This window comes from Oryzias latipes, chromosome 1 (genome assembly GCF_053564925.1).
Source record: "Oryzias latipes strain Hd-rR chromosome 1, Olatipes_Hd-rR_3.1".
In the NCBI taxonomy this organism is placed as follows: Eukaryota; Metazoa; Chordata; class Actinopteri; order Beloniformes; family Adrianichthyidae; genus Oryzias; species Oryzias latipes.
This window is the reverse complement of record NC_136237.1, coordinates 34,053,489-34,072,912: the sequence shown is the minus strand read 5'-3', so window position 1 is coordinate 34,072,912 and position 19,424 is coordinate 34,053,489. Positions and strand designations below refer to the sequence as shown.

General features: G+C 38.6%; 1 protein-coding gene across 9 annotated transcripts in view; it reads left to right on the top strand.

The window, feature by feature from the left end:
* The window catches only part of septin9b (septin 9b), an 82,806-nt gene extending 64,453 nt beyond the window's left edge, over positions 1–18,353 (top strand). For all 9 annotated transcript variants that reach the window (XM_078946310.1, XM_023955394.2, XM_023955395.2 and 6 more), the window contains 8 exons: positions 4,968–5,096; positions 5,255–5,336; positions 6,882–7,019; positions 9,975–10,092; positions 12,647–12,742; positions 13,631–13,727; positions 15,966–16,017; positions 16,800–18,353. In XM_078946310.1, the coding sequence (XP_078802436.1) occupies positions 4,968–5,096; positions 5,255–5,336; positions 6,882–7,019; positions 9,975–10,092; positions 12,647–12,742; positions 13,631–13,727; positions 15,966–16,017; positions 16,800–17,016 (929 nt within the window). In that variant the 3' untranslated portion in view covers positions 17,017–18,353. The remainder of the gene's footprint in view (positions 1–4,967; positions 5,097–5,254; positions 5,337–6,881; positions 7,020–9,974; positions 10,093–12,646; positions 12,743–13,630; positions 13,728–15,965; positions 16,018–16,799) is intronic.
* The last annotated feature ends 1,071 nt before the right edge of the window (positions 18,354–19,424 follow it).

The following is a 19,424-nucleotide window of genomic DNA, read 5'->3' as shown; positions in this document are numbered from 1 at the left end:
GAGAGGGACGGAGACCATAATTGCGCACAAATGTGATGCGTTTAGACTGACTCAGAATCAAATTGAGCAAAAGCCAATTAGATTTCCAATTTTGTGCACTAGCAGCTGCAAGTTGGGGATGCGATGTTTCATCCCGGTCAGCAGCACACTTTTCATGCACATCAGACGGTCACCGTTAAGCCGGTCGATAAGCATAGATTCATTTTCTGCACCGGATATCCTGTTTATATTTATTTATTTTTTTATAGATGAATTTTGCGTTTCAAAAAAAAAAAAAAAAGAAGTGTCTGTCATGCTGACACAGATAATGGAGATTACTCTGACAGACGGACAGACTTAAACTTCTTTAAACTTTAGACAGCTTCCCTACCAGTTTCTCCCCTTCTCTAGTTTTATTTACACTGAACTTTTCAGGGTAAATATGAGCTGCATTTTCAAAAATACAGTTTTAGGATCACTTTGAAATAATGAAGCTTTTCAAAAAATTTATTTTATAATTACATTTATCCTTAGTTTTAGAAACGGTAAAGCCTGGTGGTTCTAGGGGTGTCTGATCTTTATCATGGTTTTTGTAGGTGTTTGCTTGAGCTCTGCACATCCTGTTGCTTTGGGTTTTTCATTTTTTATTCACGGACACCCGTGAAAAAGTACATTTTAAAACACACATTCTCAAATGCACACAATATCTAGGTGTTTCCAGTTACATATGTTGAGTTGTTTTTTAAAATCAATTTCACCAACTAACCACTTGCTATCCTAACAAAGCTAGTCCCTATGTAAGACTACAAAATGAACACATTTATAGGAGCTTGTTTTCAAAAAGGTTTTTCTTTGTAGCTAGTTTCAGTTTATTTACTATAAATGTTAATATTTGATCTGCTGATCCAGGGTAACTTGGATAAATGTGCATCACCTCTGGAACACAGTTAAAGTTTACATGACGATGGGGTCCTGTTGTTTGTGCTTTAGTCTTTGTCCCCATAATTAATCATTGTTTGGTATCTAACTCTTCACTTTAAAAAACGAGTTGATTCGTGTCATAATTTGTGTTTACTGATATAATTCATGGTCGATGTTGGTTCATTTCTGTTAATCAGATTTGATCAGATTTACTGACCTAAAATCGATGAAGGACATCTTTAGACAAAAATTCAACCAGTGGGAGTTAGAGATAAAAACCTGGGCACTGAACAGTTCAGGTGAAGTTTACTAGATTTCCTTAGATTTCATGCAAGATAATAGTGTAAAATAAATATGTGTGCAAACAAATAGCAAACACAGTGGCCATCACATGTGTGATGCTATGGTACTTGGTCGTTTTTACATCATAGTAAAATAAATCTACTGTGCCTCAATCCAAATGTTTTTCAATATCGATTATCAACTTATCTCATTTTGAAATGGTTGTATAATAGTTTAGTTTGATTTGATTAACAACTTGCCTCAGACAGATCGATCAGAAATCGATTCATTGATTAAGTCAATCATACATCACACCCCTAATCATTTTACTGCCAAATACTATAAAGTGTAGCTTTGACTGTAAGTAAACTGTAAATCAAATATGTCAAAATGTGATGCAACTGGGGGTAAGATTTTTTGATTCACAAATGACGGGGTTGTGTATTTAACTTTATTCAAGGCCTGTTTAAAAACTGTCATCACTCATTATAAGAAAGCAAGCCATATAGTGACACATCCTGCTCCAATAGCGAAGGCTTAGAGACTAGCTTTAAGTTTACTCAATGCAAACCATTCAGTTATGATCACACCTCTTGTCCAACTCTGTTGCAGTTTTGGGTGGAAATCTGTTGAAGTTCTTCAAAATGTTCAATTTCTATTTAGTATTTGTGGTTTTGCTTTATTTGTCACTCCTTTTCAAACCTTTTGAATCATATCCTTTTGTTCAACAGAGTAAAATCTCAAAATATCAGAAGATAAGAAAGCAACGCCCCTGTAGCTAGAGCGCCTGGTCAGGTTTTAATGAACCTCCGTTGTTACAGTAAAAATGTCAGTCTTTGCACAACTGGTGGACAGGACAAAAAATAAAAAAAGCAATAGAAGCCGTTCCCCCTCCAAAAGTCGTAAAATAAATGCCAGTAGTAACTCCCTAATGGACAAGTAGGATTTTTTTTTTATCTCAAACTGAGAAAGACCATTGCACATGCTGAGCTAAGGATGAAATACAGAAAGGCTGATTTAGTAATTCAATACCTTAGCTACATTCCATTTGCATTATTTCATGTTTGCCTTAGTTCACACTGGAAGTTCTTTCAAAATTCTGCTTCACTGAGCCCTTCAGGGCAGTGATTCATGGACTCAGATAGGAAAAAGGAACACTGATTTACAGATGGACCAGAAACAGATAGGTGTGTAAAACGTTTTCCCATTGATAAAACGGCAGCAGGTTAGCCTCCGTGTAAATGTTTGTTGGTGAGAACAGACATAGAAAACTGGCAAGTTCAACAGAAAAACTATAAACTTGAAAACTTCTCCATTTTTATTGTTGCTGAAGGCAAACTGCACTGTTCTCTAAGATTACTTGTATCCACTTGCAGCGCTCTGACACGTCAGGCTTAAATGAAACTTGAGTAATAAAATCACAGATTATGCAATGCAACCAACGTTTCCGTCAAACTGCAGCTGATAACTGAAAAGAACAGATTTTTTACCGTCTTCTTATAGCTTTTTTCTGATGATGGCGAACATATATGAAGACAAAAATGCTTAAAATTAAATTTAAATTAAGTGTTTTTTTTTTGTTTTTGTTTTGTTCAAATTGTTAATCAGACACAAGCTCCCTGCTCCAAGCTCTCAGCAATGGGGAAGGGGGGGGTGGGGTTGCTCCGAGCCAAATGTCCCGCCAACAACTTAAAGCCAAATTTCGAATAAACTTTTGCCGCTCTGCAGAGACTATGTCCTAGAAAACAACAAAAGACCGCTGGGAACTCTTTGTAAATGGATCAAAAGATGATCAGAGAGGGAGTTTAATGTCTCTGCTCACCACTGAAGTCCAGCTTCTTGCCTCTCAGATCAGTTCCAGCTTGCATAGAACTTTTTTTTCCCATCTAACAGCAAGGTATTTAATGTAGATGCTTGACATCAAAACCCCAGGTTGTGCTCGTTCCTCTTGTGTTACAAAGGAAAGAGCTGACAAAGAGCGGTAAGATAATACAGGAAATGAAAAAAATATGCGAGTTTCCACAAAGGTTTTTCAAGACTAACGTCATGAGAGTGAGTGTGAGAAGCCTGAACAGCTGCTGTCTTGGCCATTTCCACTGTGGCATTGGCAAAGTGTATGAAAGGGAATGAATGTAAAGTTTGTGTGACAGGAGCCCTGACAGCTAAAAGTGGTGGGTGCTGATCACTGCAGCTACTGCAGACAGAGCCCTTTTCTTTTGTTTTTTTGTTAAAGGACTTTAGTTTTCACTGGTTGTTTTACCATGCTTTTAAAAAATGCTTTCTCATGTAACACAAATGTGATGTAAACCGGAAACTTGGTTGCCATTGATGCAAATGTGAATCTCATTTTGTGGGAAAGTCTGTTCAACCAGATTAAGTATTCAACTGTAAATTGTGCATCAAGATAAATTGCAACACATGTCAAATTAAACATAAGTGCAGCGTTTTGCTCTGAGTACAGCTGTAAGTTCATAAAAAAAACTTTATTTAAACTCGTGCACTCATGCGGTACCTATTCCTCCATCATGTGGAAATGGTTTATTGCACAATGTATCAAACAGACACCCACAGGAAAATGCATTAATATAGACACGACTCTAGAGAGTTCATCTGCTGGTGGGTGATGAATCTCACGTGTGGTCCGAGAATGCATCTTTCCTCCAAGCCCCCACCGGCTGCACGTCTGACCCCCATTTTATTGCAAGGCTTGTTGTCCTAAATCTGCACTCACAGGAACATGTAGAGGGTAATGTCATCTCCATGTGTCTGGAAAGTCTTTTACACTGCCTGTTGGCTGCATGTACGGCTTAGCAGCTCAGTTATTGTTGTATTTAAAGAACATGTTCTGCACTGAAATCAAAGGAACGCAGTATTCATTTGTAGTTCTCAGATTTTTCTGTTTAAAAACCTTTTACCACCTCAATAAAGGAAAAAGGTTCAAGAAACTGCTCCCTATCTAATGAAAAAATTATATAGTGTGGGACTATGTAGTGCCCTGAATTTCAAAAATTTGGACACCACAACTTTTCTTTTTAAAGTCAGGTAAGACGTCACCAACCTCCCGAAGTCAAAACTAAATAAAATTGAACATTTCGTGAAAGTGATTTATGAATGCACTGATGAACCATTGATGGCTTATAAAAACAAATTAATAATTCATTTTTTTCACATGAAAAATTGTTCAAGCACAATGCATTGTGGTCTATATTTGCCAATGCAGTGAAAATTGACTCACACCAATTTTATGCAGAGATGTCTGGGGAATTTCTAGGACTCTGGGTTTTGTAAATTTGGACAGCATTATACAGTGCATTAAGTAGTGAGTGAAGGGATTCGGACACAACCTCAGTGATCTGAAAACATTTTCCACAACTCAATCGTTTGTGTTGTTTTCTCAAAAAGGACAAACAAGGCAGATCTTTTTCTGCTATTTTAACTAGGAGCTTCTTTTTCATGCAAAGCAAATATACGCTTGATATACAGTAAGAGTCTGCATTTCCCCTTTGATTATTAGCCTTATTTATTGTCCTAGACAATAGATCTAAAAGCATTTCAGATTTTATGGGGCTTATTTCGAGTTCAACCTCTGTACCCAACCATTTTTAAAATAATTATTCTGCTCTGGTAAAAACTATATAAAGATTTTAAAATGAACAATTACAAAGTAAACGGGTAGTTATTTTAATTGCGTTCAGTCATTTTTCTTTTAGTGTTTTGGCGCTCTTGGACAGTTTTTCTGTGTTTTCACTCGGTTTACATGTTTTGCTTTGTGTTTTTCTGTTTAGGACAAAGCGGCCTGGGGAAGTCCACTCTGATGAACACTCTCTTCAAATCCAAAGTTAGCCGTAAGTCGGCGCAACCCAATCCAGAAGAGAGGATCCCCAAGACAATCGAGATCAAGTCCATCAGTCACGGTTGGCCTACATTCACGTTTGTTAGCCTGCAGCCTGTACACAGCGCATATGGTACCATTAATGATGCAGCATGTGTTTCCTCTCTGCTCTGCCATCGCAATTATTTGTTTCCAAAAAAGTTTTTTAAAAAGATGAATTACATTGTTTTCTTTATGCAGACATTGAGGAGAAAGGAGTGAGGATGAAACTGACAGTCATCGATACTCCTGGGTTTGGGGATCATATCAATAATGAGAACTGGTGAGTGTTTTCTTTGGGCACGCAGTTTATGGATTATTAATGGATTAGTAATGGATTATTATGGATTTGTTAGTATGTAAATTTTACAGTTTTTGCAACACCTACAAGTTGTTAAATATGTGAAGAATTTAAACTATGACCAATAAATAAAAGCCATCTTGAAATATTAGGGACCCGCTCAGATGATATTTTAATTAAATTGTTTTTAGCCAAAATAAAAAATAAAAAACTTGTCGTTATCTAGGACAATGTTGCGAAAGTAGTTCATTCGAAATTCGCGTCTGAGTGTAGCAGCAATGTTGGCACAGAGCAGACTCGCCCCCCCTTTCCCGTCCTGTAGCTGAGAGCTCTGAGCAGGAAGCTTGTGGCCCACCTATTGTATTTTCTACATCATATGTGTATCCTTAGTCCACAAAAGCACCAAAAATGACATTTTTATCAGCGTGTCTTTAAAGAACCTATAGCATGCTAATCTTTAGCCTTTTATAGTAAGCAATATTCATGTATATGATGATATATTACCTGTGGTGCACAAAGAACAGTTTCTAATGAAATATTAGTTATTTTTGCAGCTAACTTTCCTATCCAGATGTAAGATCTGGATAGGAATCTGTTACATCCAAAGATGGATGTGCATATTGTGCATATAGAAGGAAGGAGCATTTGCCAAACACTGTAAGCTCCGTCAAGAAAGTCTGTGTTTGTGTTAGCTTGGGGGGCGGTGCCGGCAGAGCAGACTCTTCCTAGAAGGGGTTGTTCTCACTGGTCTACATCACAAGGTGAGGAGGGACTGGTGCTCAGAGCACAGGTTTTCAGAGGAATACTCAGAAATGCATGAACTGATATCGCTTTGAGGTTTCTTTTTGGGAGGAAAAATCAGTCCATAAATCAAATTAAACATGTGGACATATAAAAACTACTTAAAAGCTATGCTAAAAGATGAGTTATTGCTAAGATTTTCCACAGTGGATGAAGCCCTCACATCCTCAGGCAGGCAATTCCACAGGCGAGGCCCACGGTGCTGAAATGTGGCCTAGCAGTGGGTTTTTGTTCTGAACTGATGGCGAAAAATTGCTTTTCCATCTTGATAAAGGCCCATGGCTCTTTATAGTCACACACTGATAGTGGCTCTACTGCCATGTTTGGTGATCCAGGAGCAAAGTGGGCTTTGGCGTCTTGACACTTCGACTCATGAGGAGGCAAACTGGGAATTGGACCTGCAACCGTCCGATCAGTGGTTGAATGCTGGGATCTCTGCCCCACAGCCGCCCCCATTGCTAACAGACTGTGTTTCCCCTGTGCTATTTCTGTACCTGCTACATCCTGTCTTGGTAGGTGTTGGGGGTGTGGCCTTTGGCCATCTGTTATGTGAAGAGGCAGAATAAACAAAGCACAGCTTTACAGTCCATCATAGCTCTTGATAAAGTGGGCTGACTCACTAATGCTAAAGGCTGTACAGTTGTTTGTTTGGGGTTCTTCTTTGATTCATTACAGGCACCATGTTAAATAACAGGAGGCAATAAACAACTTCTTCTCCTTTCTCAGTTGGCAGCCTATCATGAAGTTCATCAATGACCAGTATGAGGCCTACCTGCAGGAAGAAATCAACATCAACAGGAAGAAAAAGATTCCAGACTCCAGGGTCCACTGCTGCATATACTTCATTCCTCCCACTGGTCACTGGTAAGATCTTTACTTCCAAATACACACCTGTCAGCAATAAACTATCGCCTCCCACTAGCACCAACATGAGTCAAGATTTCAGAGCATCTCCTCTGTTACTTCAAGTTTTAATTTTCACCCCCTGCAAAAAATAATTGCATGTGAGACTCATTATCTCCTTAATGACTCTAATTGATTCCTCTCTTTATTTATCATCACTTTTTTTAAGAGTTAAAAAGTGAAGGGACCCCAAGTGGTCTCCATATCCTGTTTTGATCAAATTCAGGACAAGACTGATAAGAAAAAAAAAAAAAATCCACATTCCAGTGTTTGACTGAACCTGCATTCATGTGCACCAAATGCGAACATCTGCAAAGCTCCTCCATATGTTGCCGTGACAGACCTGTCCTCTGTGGCTTCAGGTCTCTGTGCAGCAGTAACTCAACAGTTGTCCACGTCTTGGCGTGAGTGGGGGATGACATGTTGTGTGACAGACCCCCTCATCATCTGCTCACGGCTCCACAGCTGCTCCTTCAGAGTATGTTTGTGAGCTCCTTGTTCCTGCAGACGCGGTGGGCAGCAGGCATGCCCACACTCGTGTGGCTGCACACTTCAGCCGCTCTCAGCTCCTCAGCCACAGATCTGTGTTGCTGATCTAATAAACAGAAAGGACTCATGACATCCAAATCTATTCCAGAGCCTGGGCACAGAAGGATATTGTATTTGATTGGATACACTAGTGTTAAAGCGATTGTTATAGCCGCCATTCTTGGCATGAAACATCGCTGAAACATGTAGGTTTCAGAGTAAAACCTGGTATCGTCCCTATGAGTTCGTTCCATCAGACTTTCAGTCGTTTAAAACAAAACTTCGCAAAGTGACCTGTTTGTTGAAAAGGTGCCGCATTTTTAAAGACACAAGTTTTTTTTAGTATAAGACCTAGTATAAGCAGAGAGTTAAACACTAAAAATCTTGCCAAGCTTGCTCTGTTGTTGTTACTGACTCTTATTTAATGCGCCTGGTACCCTAAGGGGCTGGAAAGGTCAAGCACCTGATCATCAGCACTTAGCACCTGTGAGCATGGGCCCCATGCGCCAAAACACTAGGTTCAAAGTCATGCTGTGGAGAAGATTAAGAGAAAGACTTTGCTGTGGGTGAAGACAGGGTGATGGTGGAAAATAGCATCTGAGAAAAGCAAACTCATAATATTTGGAGGCAACAATACAAGGCTGTGTACGGAGTAAGCGCTACCTCATTTCCCATCATCCATCTGTTTAGATGCACTCCTGCTGGCTTACAGCCACTCACACCCCCGATCTGACATAACCGGTGTATATAAATTGTGAGCAATACTGAAGCTATCCAGCCATACTATGTTAATCCAGATGCTAGCTTGGAGTTGTGGGTTGCCGTAGTAACTCAAACATCAAGGCTACAAGCTTTATGAAATTAGATATTTTGTCTGCTTCTGATTCTCTACTAATTGAATGAAGAAATGCACAGAAATACAATTGTAGCTTAATTTTCTTTATACATCTCCTCCATCATGAAAAAAAGGCCAAAAGAACATGTTAAAAACTCCAAGAATATCATTTTCATTGGGGTGGATCTTTAAAGTTTTTTTTTTTTTTAATTCCAATTTAGTTACCCTATAGCTATAAACCTCAAGGTTAATGGTTGTTTTCATTTTACAAAGTTTTTTTTATATGTAAAGTAATAGTTGATGGGAGTTTAAATACGTGGAGGCATGTTGCTGTTTTCAATGATTTTAGTATATTTGTTGACTCTGGAATGAATTTTGTGAGAAAGTTGCTGCCAGTTTGCCTGTGTGGACTTCAAAAGCAGAGCAAAAGCAAAACTGTCTCTGCATCAGGGGCTGTTCCCGTTGATTTACGGACATGCTGCCGCTCCTGCTGCCAGTCATGCCATTTCTTATTTTATGCATATTTAAGGCAAGAGAAAGAAGCTGAACTTAAGCTATCATTAAGTCAGAATTGATGTACCACTAAACGGGAGGACAGGGGAAAGGAGTGCATAGTGTCAGGAAGTCCTCTGCACATTTATGCAGACAACTTACTTAGAAAATGCATGTGAATGTAAATAGACACATGCAATGCTGAAGAATATTTTATGTATTTTTTAAAAATTGTATTTCCATATGTTGAGTGAATGTTCAGTCACATATGCCTGCTGTGGCATGCATATACTCATTCCATGTATGTGATTCCATGAATACATTAAAATGATTACTGACCCAGAAAGTGTTACTCACATCCTGTGATCATCTTTTCTTTGGCATTTTTTTTTTTTTTTGTCTAGCCTTTGATCTTTTGGCCCTCTCTTCTTTACCGGCATGCTTCTGTGTTTCTCCTGTCCACTCTTTTTTTGATTTTTGTAAGACACACCATGGTTTTGTATCATGTTTCATTAGAAAAGCGCCTGTCATTTTCAAAGGAGAAAAAGCCAGGATTCCCCTCCAGTCGCCCCTGGGAGTCTGAACCGGGCCCGCTTGGCTAACACTAATTGGAGGGCAGCGTAGGCTGCTGTCTGTGCAGATGATTTTCCTGAGGCTAATCTAAGCCAAAGGAATAAGGAAAAAAAAAATAACAAAAATAAGTACGGTACACGTGGAAACAGAGGAAAGCCTTTTTCAGTGTAGAGGTCCTGAACAGCTGTGGCCTTTTCTGCAATGGAAATAATTACAAACTCTTGAGTTTGAAACCTAAAAAAAAAAAAATCAATAAATATTTACATCCAAATCAAATAGAAATCAAAGATCTGTCCAATCAGTTGTGGATGTTACTGTGGCAGCTGAGTGATCCCACTTCACTGTAAAGAGAATGACTGCCCTCTGGTGGTTATTCTGTTTTATCACACCCATGCATCTCTGGAGTCTTTCTGCTCCTGCAGGAAATTATTTTTTCGGTATAACACCAAAAAGATTTTTTTTACATTTTTGTTGTTGATATTTTACAGTCTTAGGCCTTTGGATGTGGAGTTCATGCGCCGTCTCAGCAAAGTGGTTAACATCGTCCCTGTGATCGCCAAGGCCGATACACTCACCCTTGAGGAGAGGGACTACTTCAAGCAGAAGGTGAGAAGAGTGGACACATGTTATTATGAGTGATTGAATAGCTAATAGTATCGTTAAAAAAAAAAAAAAAATCTTCACGAAGTTCTGTTGTACAGAAACTCTGATTGAAATCTTCTAGGCTGCCAAATAAAATTTTGTATAAGAAAAACTGCCTGGATTCTGGTCCAGATGTCACATTTGGTTCCACAGCTACATTTTTTAAGTTCAAATTTTCACACAAATACAATATGTAGGTAGATTTATTTTAGTGAAATTTGTCCCTTTTTTCTAATTCTCCCATTGGGTAGTTTGAGCACAAAGCCACTTCATTACCCAAAGTGACCTTAAGGTCACCTCTCTGTACAGGGTGACGCAACAGAGCAGCCAAGCTCAGCAAGGTCAAGTGTATTCACAAAGACATGAGCAGAATTACAGCACCTTAAAGAGAACTTTTTAAACAAATGTTCCCTCTTGAAAAAGTTATGAAGATGACAGCAAGCTTAAGTGAATGTGTGTTTTATAAGAAAGCCTTGATTTGATCAATAAAAGATGATCTTGTTGAGAATTTAGATGCTTTTCATAAACAAAACTGTAAATTATGTTTTTCACTTCAGAGTCACAACAAAGGAAATCATCCATAAGTCAAATCTGCATGAACAAAGACAAACAAATCTGAAATGACGTTTTTAATCGTTGTCACATAAGATATTACTGTCATCACCACCCCCATGTCTGTACAGCTTTACACACAAAAACAAAAGGTCGCATTTGATGAATAACCATAAAAGAAAACTTCTTCCATCATTCCAAAGTAAAATTCTCTAGTCCAATGTTCATCATTCAATCATCTGCACACTTTTGTTGTTACAATTGTTAAACACATTTTAATAAAAAAACAGTCTCTCCTCGTATTCTGTTGTTTAAAGACCCACTCCAATGAAAATCACATTTTTGTCATGTACTTGTGGGATTTTTATGATGACGCAGGACACGTATGAAGAAAATGGAATTCCTAAATTCCTTTTCTTGGTGTTTTTTTTTTTTTAAATTGAAATCATTGTGATTCAGAAGGAGACGGAAAAATGCAGTCAAACAGTTTGTGATGTAAAAATTAGCTGGGCAAACCACAAGCTTCCTGCTCTGATCAACAGGGCGAATTTCAAAGGCGAATTTCTAATAAACTGCTGCCGCTCTGCAGAAAGTATGTCCTAGAAAATCCCACACATTTGTTGATTTTTGCTGAAAATCCTAATTAAAAGACCGCTGGGAAGGCTTTTAAAAGAGCTCAAAAGATGATTGGAGTAGGATTGTAACATCCCTTTTTCCTTTTGCTAGTTGTATGTCTGTTGGTGGTTCAATTCCTGCATTAACAATTCATTCAAATAGGTATGCAAAAAATGTAGACAGATTATTGAGGCTCAACTCCCAACTGATTGATTACTCGAAGACTTACTCTCCAGATAACAATTTTAGTTCCTAAGCCGTTTTTCTTAAAGGTTTTTCAAATTCCTTGATGCAAATGTGTTTGAACCACAACTAACGGCAGGTGATGTGACTGTAGATGGGATTTCTGGTCCCTGAACAAGCTTATCAGACACAGCATAATAAGTCTGCAGATGTTTTATCAGTTTATGACTGTTTTGAACATCTTAGCACCTCCTGTGTGTTTTTCTTCTATGCCATTTATTAAAGTAATCTCGTTCTTATCCATCGTCCAATATTACTTCAGAGTCTGACAGTGCAACCTCACAGCAGAAACCTTCTTATCAGGGCTTTCCTCGCTACAACAGATCTTTGCTCCTCCTGCTTCCAGCCTTTACCAGTCTATGTTTAATCCCTCTTTTTTCTGGGTTTCTCTTATTCCTGACCCACAGGAGGCAGCCTACCCGTCACCTGCAATCCTCCAACATTCCCTTATCTTCCCAAATGCTCCCGTAGAATACAGTCCTCCTGCTTCCCAGTGGGAGTTTTGGCTAACACATTCCTGCCTTCTGATGCCTTCGGCGTCGTTCTGAGAGAACAAATCGGCAGTTGGCCCGGGTTGTGGCAGAGAATAAAAAGCTGCAGCAGGGCTTGTAGTTATTTTGTTTTAGTTGGCCGCACACGCTCAGTATGACCCTGAAGATTATTGACCAAAAACTTCTCATGCCAAACAATTTTCTCTTTTTTTTTTTTCTTCAGCTTCGCCTTTCCATTTTCTCTTGAAGCGGCTACTCATTTTCAAAATCAAACATTGTGCTTCAGAGCCTCCAGCTGGGAGTTCCTCAAACACAGACTTAAAGTGTTTTGTTGTTGAAATTCACCAATTTGATTCAGAAGCAAATTTTCAAACTAGTAATTGGGGAAGTGAGGAGTCATTCTGACAAGCAGAGACTGTAAACAATGGAAAGCAGTGTAGCAGATGGTGTACCCGATGACAACTGTGGACATGGCTGTTTAACTGTTTTCCCCATCAGAGATGGGATGTGCATTCATATGCCAATATACCATGTGTCAATTAAATGCTATTGAAAGTGCTTGCAGTTATGCTTTTTTTATTTCATCAAACACAACTCAGCAATTTTTTTCTTTGCAGATCAGGGAAGAACTGCGAGCCAATGAGATTGACGTTTACCCTCAGAAAGAATTTGATGAGGATGCAGAGGACAGGATGATCAATGACAAAATCCGGGTGAGTTAAAAAATAAAAAGAATGTATTCTGTCCAGCAGCTTTGCAAACAGATGAGTCGAAGGCAATTTAACTGTTACAATAGGAGGTAATGACTCTTTGGACACACAAATAGTCTTGCATCTCAGATCATTCACGTATGTTTTTTTACATTAATGGTTTTGTTCCCAAGAAAACTGTTAGAAGGCGGTGGTCTACACACTCAAGTGGCTGCAATATTCATCTCACACCGAGAACACAATCAACCAAATTCTTGAATTTCATCTGTAGATTTATCCGTCCAAAATGTCAATAATAAACTCAATCAATACTGAACAAAGTTGTTTCTGTCAAAATAAAACCTGTCAAAATCAAAGCATTTCCTCCATGGAGAACAGAAGAAACCAAGAAATCTAAAAGAAACTGCAGGAGTGCAGAAGGAAAATGGCACAAAACCAAATTGAGATAAATTGATACAGTACAGCAACTCTGTTAAACACACAAAATATTTACCAAAAATTATTAGTGGACAAATATTCCAAACCCAACATTATTTTCTCTACTATTGACTGGTTAATAAATCCAGTCTCTTGTACAGTACAAAATGTGAGGAGTTTGCAGTCAACTTCACCAATAAGACAAATATTTTTGGATTTAATATCTGATGCATTCCTCTTCATTTTGGAATGTTCTTGCAGGGTATTTATGTGTGATGACCTTTTATTTATAGTAATTATTACAATTGCATACATTTCTTTTTGGACCGGACGGAAAAGAGAAATTGAGAGTTTTTTTTTCTTTTTTTGGAATGCTTAAGAATGAAGGATCCTCGCACAAAACGACAACAACAAAGCGCACCGTTTCAGAAAATGTTGCCAACCCTAAAAGGGAATCTTGTTTGCTTCCATCAGGAGATGATTCCTTTCGCTGTGGTGGGCAGTGACCAGGAATATCAGGTGAACGGGAAGCGAATCCTGGGAAGGAAGACCAAATGGGGCACCATAGAAGGTAATGCATTTGGACCTGATTATATACACTCCAGTTGACACTTTCCTTTACCGTTTTTGTGAATAAGAGATCCAAAGGTTTGGACATGTCAGTCAGTGGGGTTCTGTCTGTCATAGCAGCAGAGAATTAGAGATTCTGTTTAGACTTAAACCCCAAAGAACTGCCAGGAAAGTGAGTCAGAGTGAAAGGAAAGCTGCTAGACTGATTGGACTGAAACGCACCTGAAGACCTTTTTATTTCAGCAGGCTTTTATGTTTATTTTATCTATATTTTTATTTCATTTTTTTGTTTTGTTTTATCCTTTTTATAGTGTTTGACCTGTGTGACTCATCCTGGGAAGAGTAAACTTTACTTTCTCTGTCCTGAAATGTTTTATGAAGCAACCTTGACGGTCTATAATCTTGCATCACGACAGTAAATGTTACAGACTTATGCATAAAACCACGACTAAACACGAAACAGCTCTGCAGGAGACAACAGAGGTTAATCATTCAAGTTTATTTTTTCCTTTTGACGCTTAGGTTAAACATGCGGTCAACCAGTTTAGCCATTTGTTGTTTGGTTACTAGGAGCCTGTTTGCTGGTTTCTGTCTGTAGCCATGGAGGTTCATAAAACATGTGGAAAAGGTTTACAGTGACTCCAGTCAGAAACTTAAGAGGCATGCACTGTGCCTTTACATTTGTTTGGCATGTGCACAATGTGTGCACTGATGTCACCTAATGTGCGTTTGGAGAAAAGCGGGGGACATCTGTCTGGTCAAGCTGTAAAAAGACCATAAAGCAGCTGCAGAGGCCTGAAAGGATGGTAACTAGAAAAGAATTTAAATCTCAATATTGTCACATTTACGTCTTTGTATTTTTAAAGGCAAAAAAAAAAAAGAAACATCCAGTTTTCCATGAAAGTGTGAAAATTAAATAGTGGAGTAAAAGCAGAGCAATTGAAATGTGAATAGCAAATCTGCACTGCAGACACAAAATCTTTCATTTCATTTTTTAGCTTCTAATATTTTTTTTAAACCCAATATGAGACAAAACTACCTCACTAGTAATTTTAATCAGATGGGACAACTTGTTTCAAGTAAATCTTAAATATCTTGTTGAGTCATCTGATCTTGAAAACATCTTATTTTTAATATTCCTAATGGCATTCATTTTTTTACTCAGAATTTTCATTTATTTTGATAACTTTATCCTACAACGTGTAATTCTAGTCTTTCAGTGGTATAGTAACTAGGATAGATGGACTGTTGTAGGGTTTAAAAAATATATTTTTGGAGGAACAATTATAAGCATGTATGTATATAAAGACTTTAAAGATATAAAACTTTTTTGTAATGATACAAATGTATTTTAAGACATAATATTTCTAATTACCAGAGCAATAGACCTTAATATGAGTGTCCATGATTATTTTTAGAACTAAATTTAGTCTTAAAAAAACAAAAATACAAAAAAATATATATATACTTCACAAGTTTTTTAAAGATATCTCACCTAGAAAAAATTGTTCTTCTTCCAATGGTGGATTTTTTTTTTTCACTTTTAAGAAGAAAAAATATGTTTTGTATTCTATAGGTTTTTTCAGTGTGTATTGACAAGGACATTTTTTCTGGTGTGGATTTAAGAAGGCAGACTTTTCTGCTCACCAAGTGTGGACAAGCCGTTTACTTTGTTCAGAAGGGGTGGGGGTGGGGGGTGCATTAAGCATTTGCTTGAACTCATGTAGGAGCTTCTAAAGCTTCTGGAGGATCCGACACACCAGTAGTCCAGCTCATTAGTTACATACGCGTGCTCCCCTGATGCAACTAATCAGCGCTCACAAGCCCAGCATCCCCCCCCCCCCCCCCCCATTTCAAGAGGTATTTAATTTCCTGCCCTTGATTTCAAAGCTTTGCCTCAACTGCATCCTCCTTTGTGTCATTTCCTGCCTTTGACATAAATTTTAATTTAAGCATGTGTTGGTACTGTTGGAGGTGCTGGTTGACATGTCATGGTGAGTTTATTCATATGACTTACTTAAAGTTCTCCAGTTCAGACGAAGAGAGCTAAGGTGTGACAAATGACTGCAAAGAGGTGGATGAGTGTGTTATCTTGCTTTAAGAAAATTGCTACACCTGTCATGTTGGAGGATGAGCGTTAGATGGCTGGTGGCCAACACTGCCATCTGGTGGTAGTTTAGGGAATAGCAAAAAATGGTGGCATTGTAAAAACCTTTCTACCTTTCTTCTCTCTTTACAGTTGAAAACATTGCACATTGCGAGTTTGCTTACTTGCGGGATCTCCTGATCAGGTAAGATAAGGGTTTTATTTATTTAGTTTTCTCTTATGACAGATGATGTGCTAAATTGCATTCACTCTTTAAAGTCCCACTCCAATGAAAATCGTACTTTTGGTGATTTCAGCATGTTCTTGTAGCATTTTTTTCATGATGGAGGATACATTTAAAAAAAATTAAGAGTAAAATTGCATTTCTGGTTATTTCTTTATTTAAATTGTAGTGAATTAGGAGCAGACAAAAAAAATTGCACTTTGAAAACCCTGTGGCTTTGCTTTAGAGGCTGGCAACAAGCTCCCTGCTCCGCTCCATTCTGATGCATTCACTTGCAGACAAATAAATACATTTATGTCTTTGTTTTCCTTGTTCGAGCTGACATCTGACTCAAACTGTACAGCTGGATAGCTCCAATATTGCTCGCCATTTTTGTTGTACCACTGATGTTAGCTTGGGGTTGTGAGTGCCTGTAAGCTAGCAGGAGAGCGTGTAAACAGAGGGATGATGGGAAATGAGGATGGTCTTACTCCCCACCAACAGTCCTGCCCACAATTCAAAGGCCAAATTCTGCTAAACTACTGCAGAAACTTTATCCTAGAAAACAACACAGGATTTTTTTATTTTGCCTAAAAATGGTATAATCATAAACAAAAGGCAGCTGGGACTTTTAGAATTGCACAACCAGATTATAAATTGTTAATTGATGCTACTTAAATTCCTTCAAATTGTCCGAGTGATTTCTCGTACACAAATTAATAAGATTGGAGTTCACTGGAACTGGAACCTGTTTGCATTTGCAGAACACATATGCAGAACATCAAGGACATCACCAGCAGCATTCACTTTGAGACGTACCGCGTCCGCCGGCTAAACGAGTCAAACGGCCTTCCCCACCATCACCTGCCAGACGACCTCTCCGCTGATCCCAAAGCCAACGGTCAGCTGGAGGAGCAGCCCAGTGCCCCACAGACCAACGGAGCGGCTGCTCAGCACGAAGCCTTGTCCCATGAGATGTAAAAGAGTCTGAAAGCAGGACACAACCAGGCACAAAACACACACATTCTGCTTACATGCACACATTACCTAAACATTCATGCTGTGAAAACCACAAACTCCAAACACACAATAATAAATCTTGACATTCTCCCTGCATGGGCTCTCTTTAATCTGTTCCTGCATCTTTACTGTTCAGTCCTTGTTTCAATCTGCATTTGACCGTCCAGTTCAGTGATTGTCTTTCTAACAAAAATAAAACACAAAAGTGGTCAAAAAAGGATCCTTAAAAAAGTTGGTTGACTGAAATTTAGTAAGATGTTGCTCTCCAGGTGAGGAGATTTGCAGTGAAGTATGACATGGGACGGGTTGAACTGGGTAAAACGGTGCCGGCTGCCCGCTCTGCTTTGTGTTGTGATGTATAGTGTTGTATAGTCACTAGAGTTATGTAGGGAGAATTAGATTAACTGTGTAATGGAGGTTTCTGTTGACAACTCCACATTGATAAAGAACAATGCAACAGCTATACGGAGCTATCAGACGGCATTTGTCCCGCTGAGTTACGTTGTTTTAAAACCCTTTTTGTCAAACCGCTCTGCATCTTTTCATGTAACGCCAGCTGTGTTGTGTAGTACAAACATACGTTTTCTCTCTTGCTGATGTATTTTTATTGCTAATCTTAATATTATAGTGTATGTTGAAAGTGCAGCTGTTGTTCCATGCATTTGTTTTTAGACCTTTTTTCATACCTTACACCAAATCTTCCAAGTTTTCTTTTTTTTTTTGTCTCATTGTTCTGAATAGAAGCACATGCAGTATATGGAGTTGATTTGTGTATTTATGTTTGTTTGATGCCATCTGTTTACTTTCATTCCAGCTGTTAGTTTCTCAAGATTTGTGATTTAAAAGAAAGAAAAAAAAAAGTGTAGGTTTAAATATTTTTGTATTTCCCGCAGAACCTTAAACCTGTTTGAGAGACTGCACTATAGCTAGCACGACTTCACTCTTCCTGCTTGGGAACACAACCGGTCCCATCAACACGTGACATTTACAGCACTAAAAAAAGCAATAAATGTGCAGCGTTAATCCAAGGATTTTTAAATAAAATAAATGCAGAAAATATTTCAGCTGCAACTAAAAAGTCTGACACTTCTGCAAAGGTTTATTCAAAATTCAAAAAAGTTTTAGCAAAACCAAAAAAATAAATAAATTGAAAGCAAAAACTGTTGTCTAAAAAAAAGTTATTGGGTAACACTTTGTTTACTGTTGTATAGTTCTTGTGTAATTTGTCATGCTACTATAGATTAAGGTTTTATCTTTGATATATTTCCAAAATAAAGATTGATATTTTTATTGTTTGACATTGAGTTGATATTTTTTTTTGAGTGTTTTAGAGAAGAAACACATGTTGGCATTTTCACAACATGATCTGACCAAGGCTTCCACTTGTTTCTCAAACTACGTTCACTTGGCAAACACTCAAGCAGCCACTTCCAATGTAAAGTCTGCGTTCAAAACTCTTGCGTTCACCTGTAGCCACGCAGGTTCTACAACCATTTTCAGTCGTTGAAAGTGTGATGAAGGTTAAACCGGGTCAAACTTTAACCAATTAGTGAATCGGATACTTGATGGTGGATGGCTTCCCAACAGCTTAAAAACTGATGGAGGAGAAATTAATAACTCCTGGAATAGAGCATTGAAAGGAAAAGCCTGGAGCAAGACTTGCACCGCTTTAACATTTCACACCAAGCCTCTTCCAACTGTGTAGTAAACTGGAAAAGCAATCCCTCTGATTCTAGACGTTTTTTTTACATTCTTTAAAAGGACTAACGAACCAGCTGGTGAGGTCGCTATTAGTTAACAGATGAGGTGTAATATTAATAGCCAAACTTTGCAGCACAAATCCACCCAAGAGGAAATGTGGCTCTTCAGCAGCAGCATCACACATTACCCACTTCACAGTGCTTTAACAGGCCTCCTCATTTGCACCTCCTGTCACACTTTCTCTCAAGTTGCCTGCAGAGTTATGTGTTGACAGCAATGCTCGCCGAAGGTCATTGTCATCGCTTCCTGCAACGGAGTTCCTGCTGTGGCTTCAGCTGCCAGCTCTCAGTCATCAGCCAGAAGTCTCTGTGTGCTCTGGACGACACGGCTACGGTGACAAATGACCAGTGTGAAGAAGGTGAGAAACAAGAAACTTACAGGAATATCAGTATCTTCTGAAAACTCACCTGACACTGACATCTTTGTATAAACATCCTGCCATGCAGCTGTACTAAAGTGTTGAGCTGAGTGATGAAGACCTCGCTGGCACCAGTGTGACAGTGCTAGATCCAAGTCTGGCAGTGCCATAAAACCAATTTACAAGGGAGCAAGATGGGACACCTGTGCGTTCTTCCCAGAGCTGTAGATCCATCAGCAGAATTTCAGCA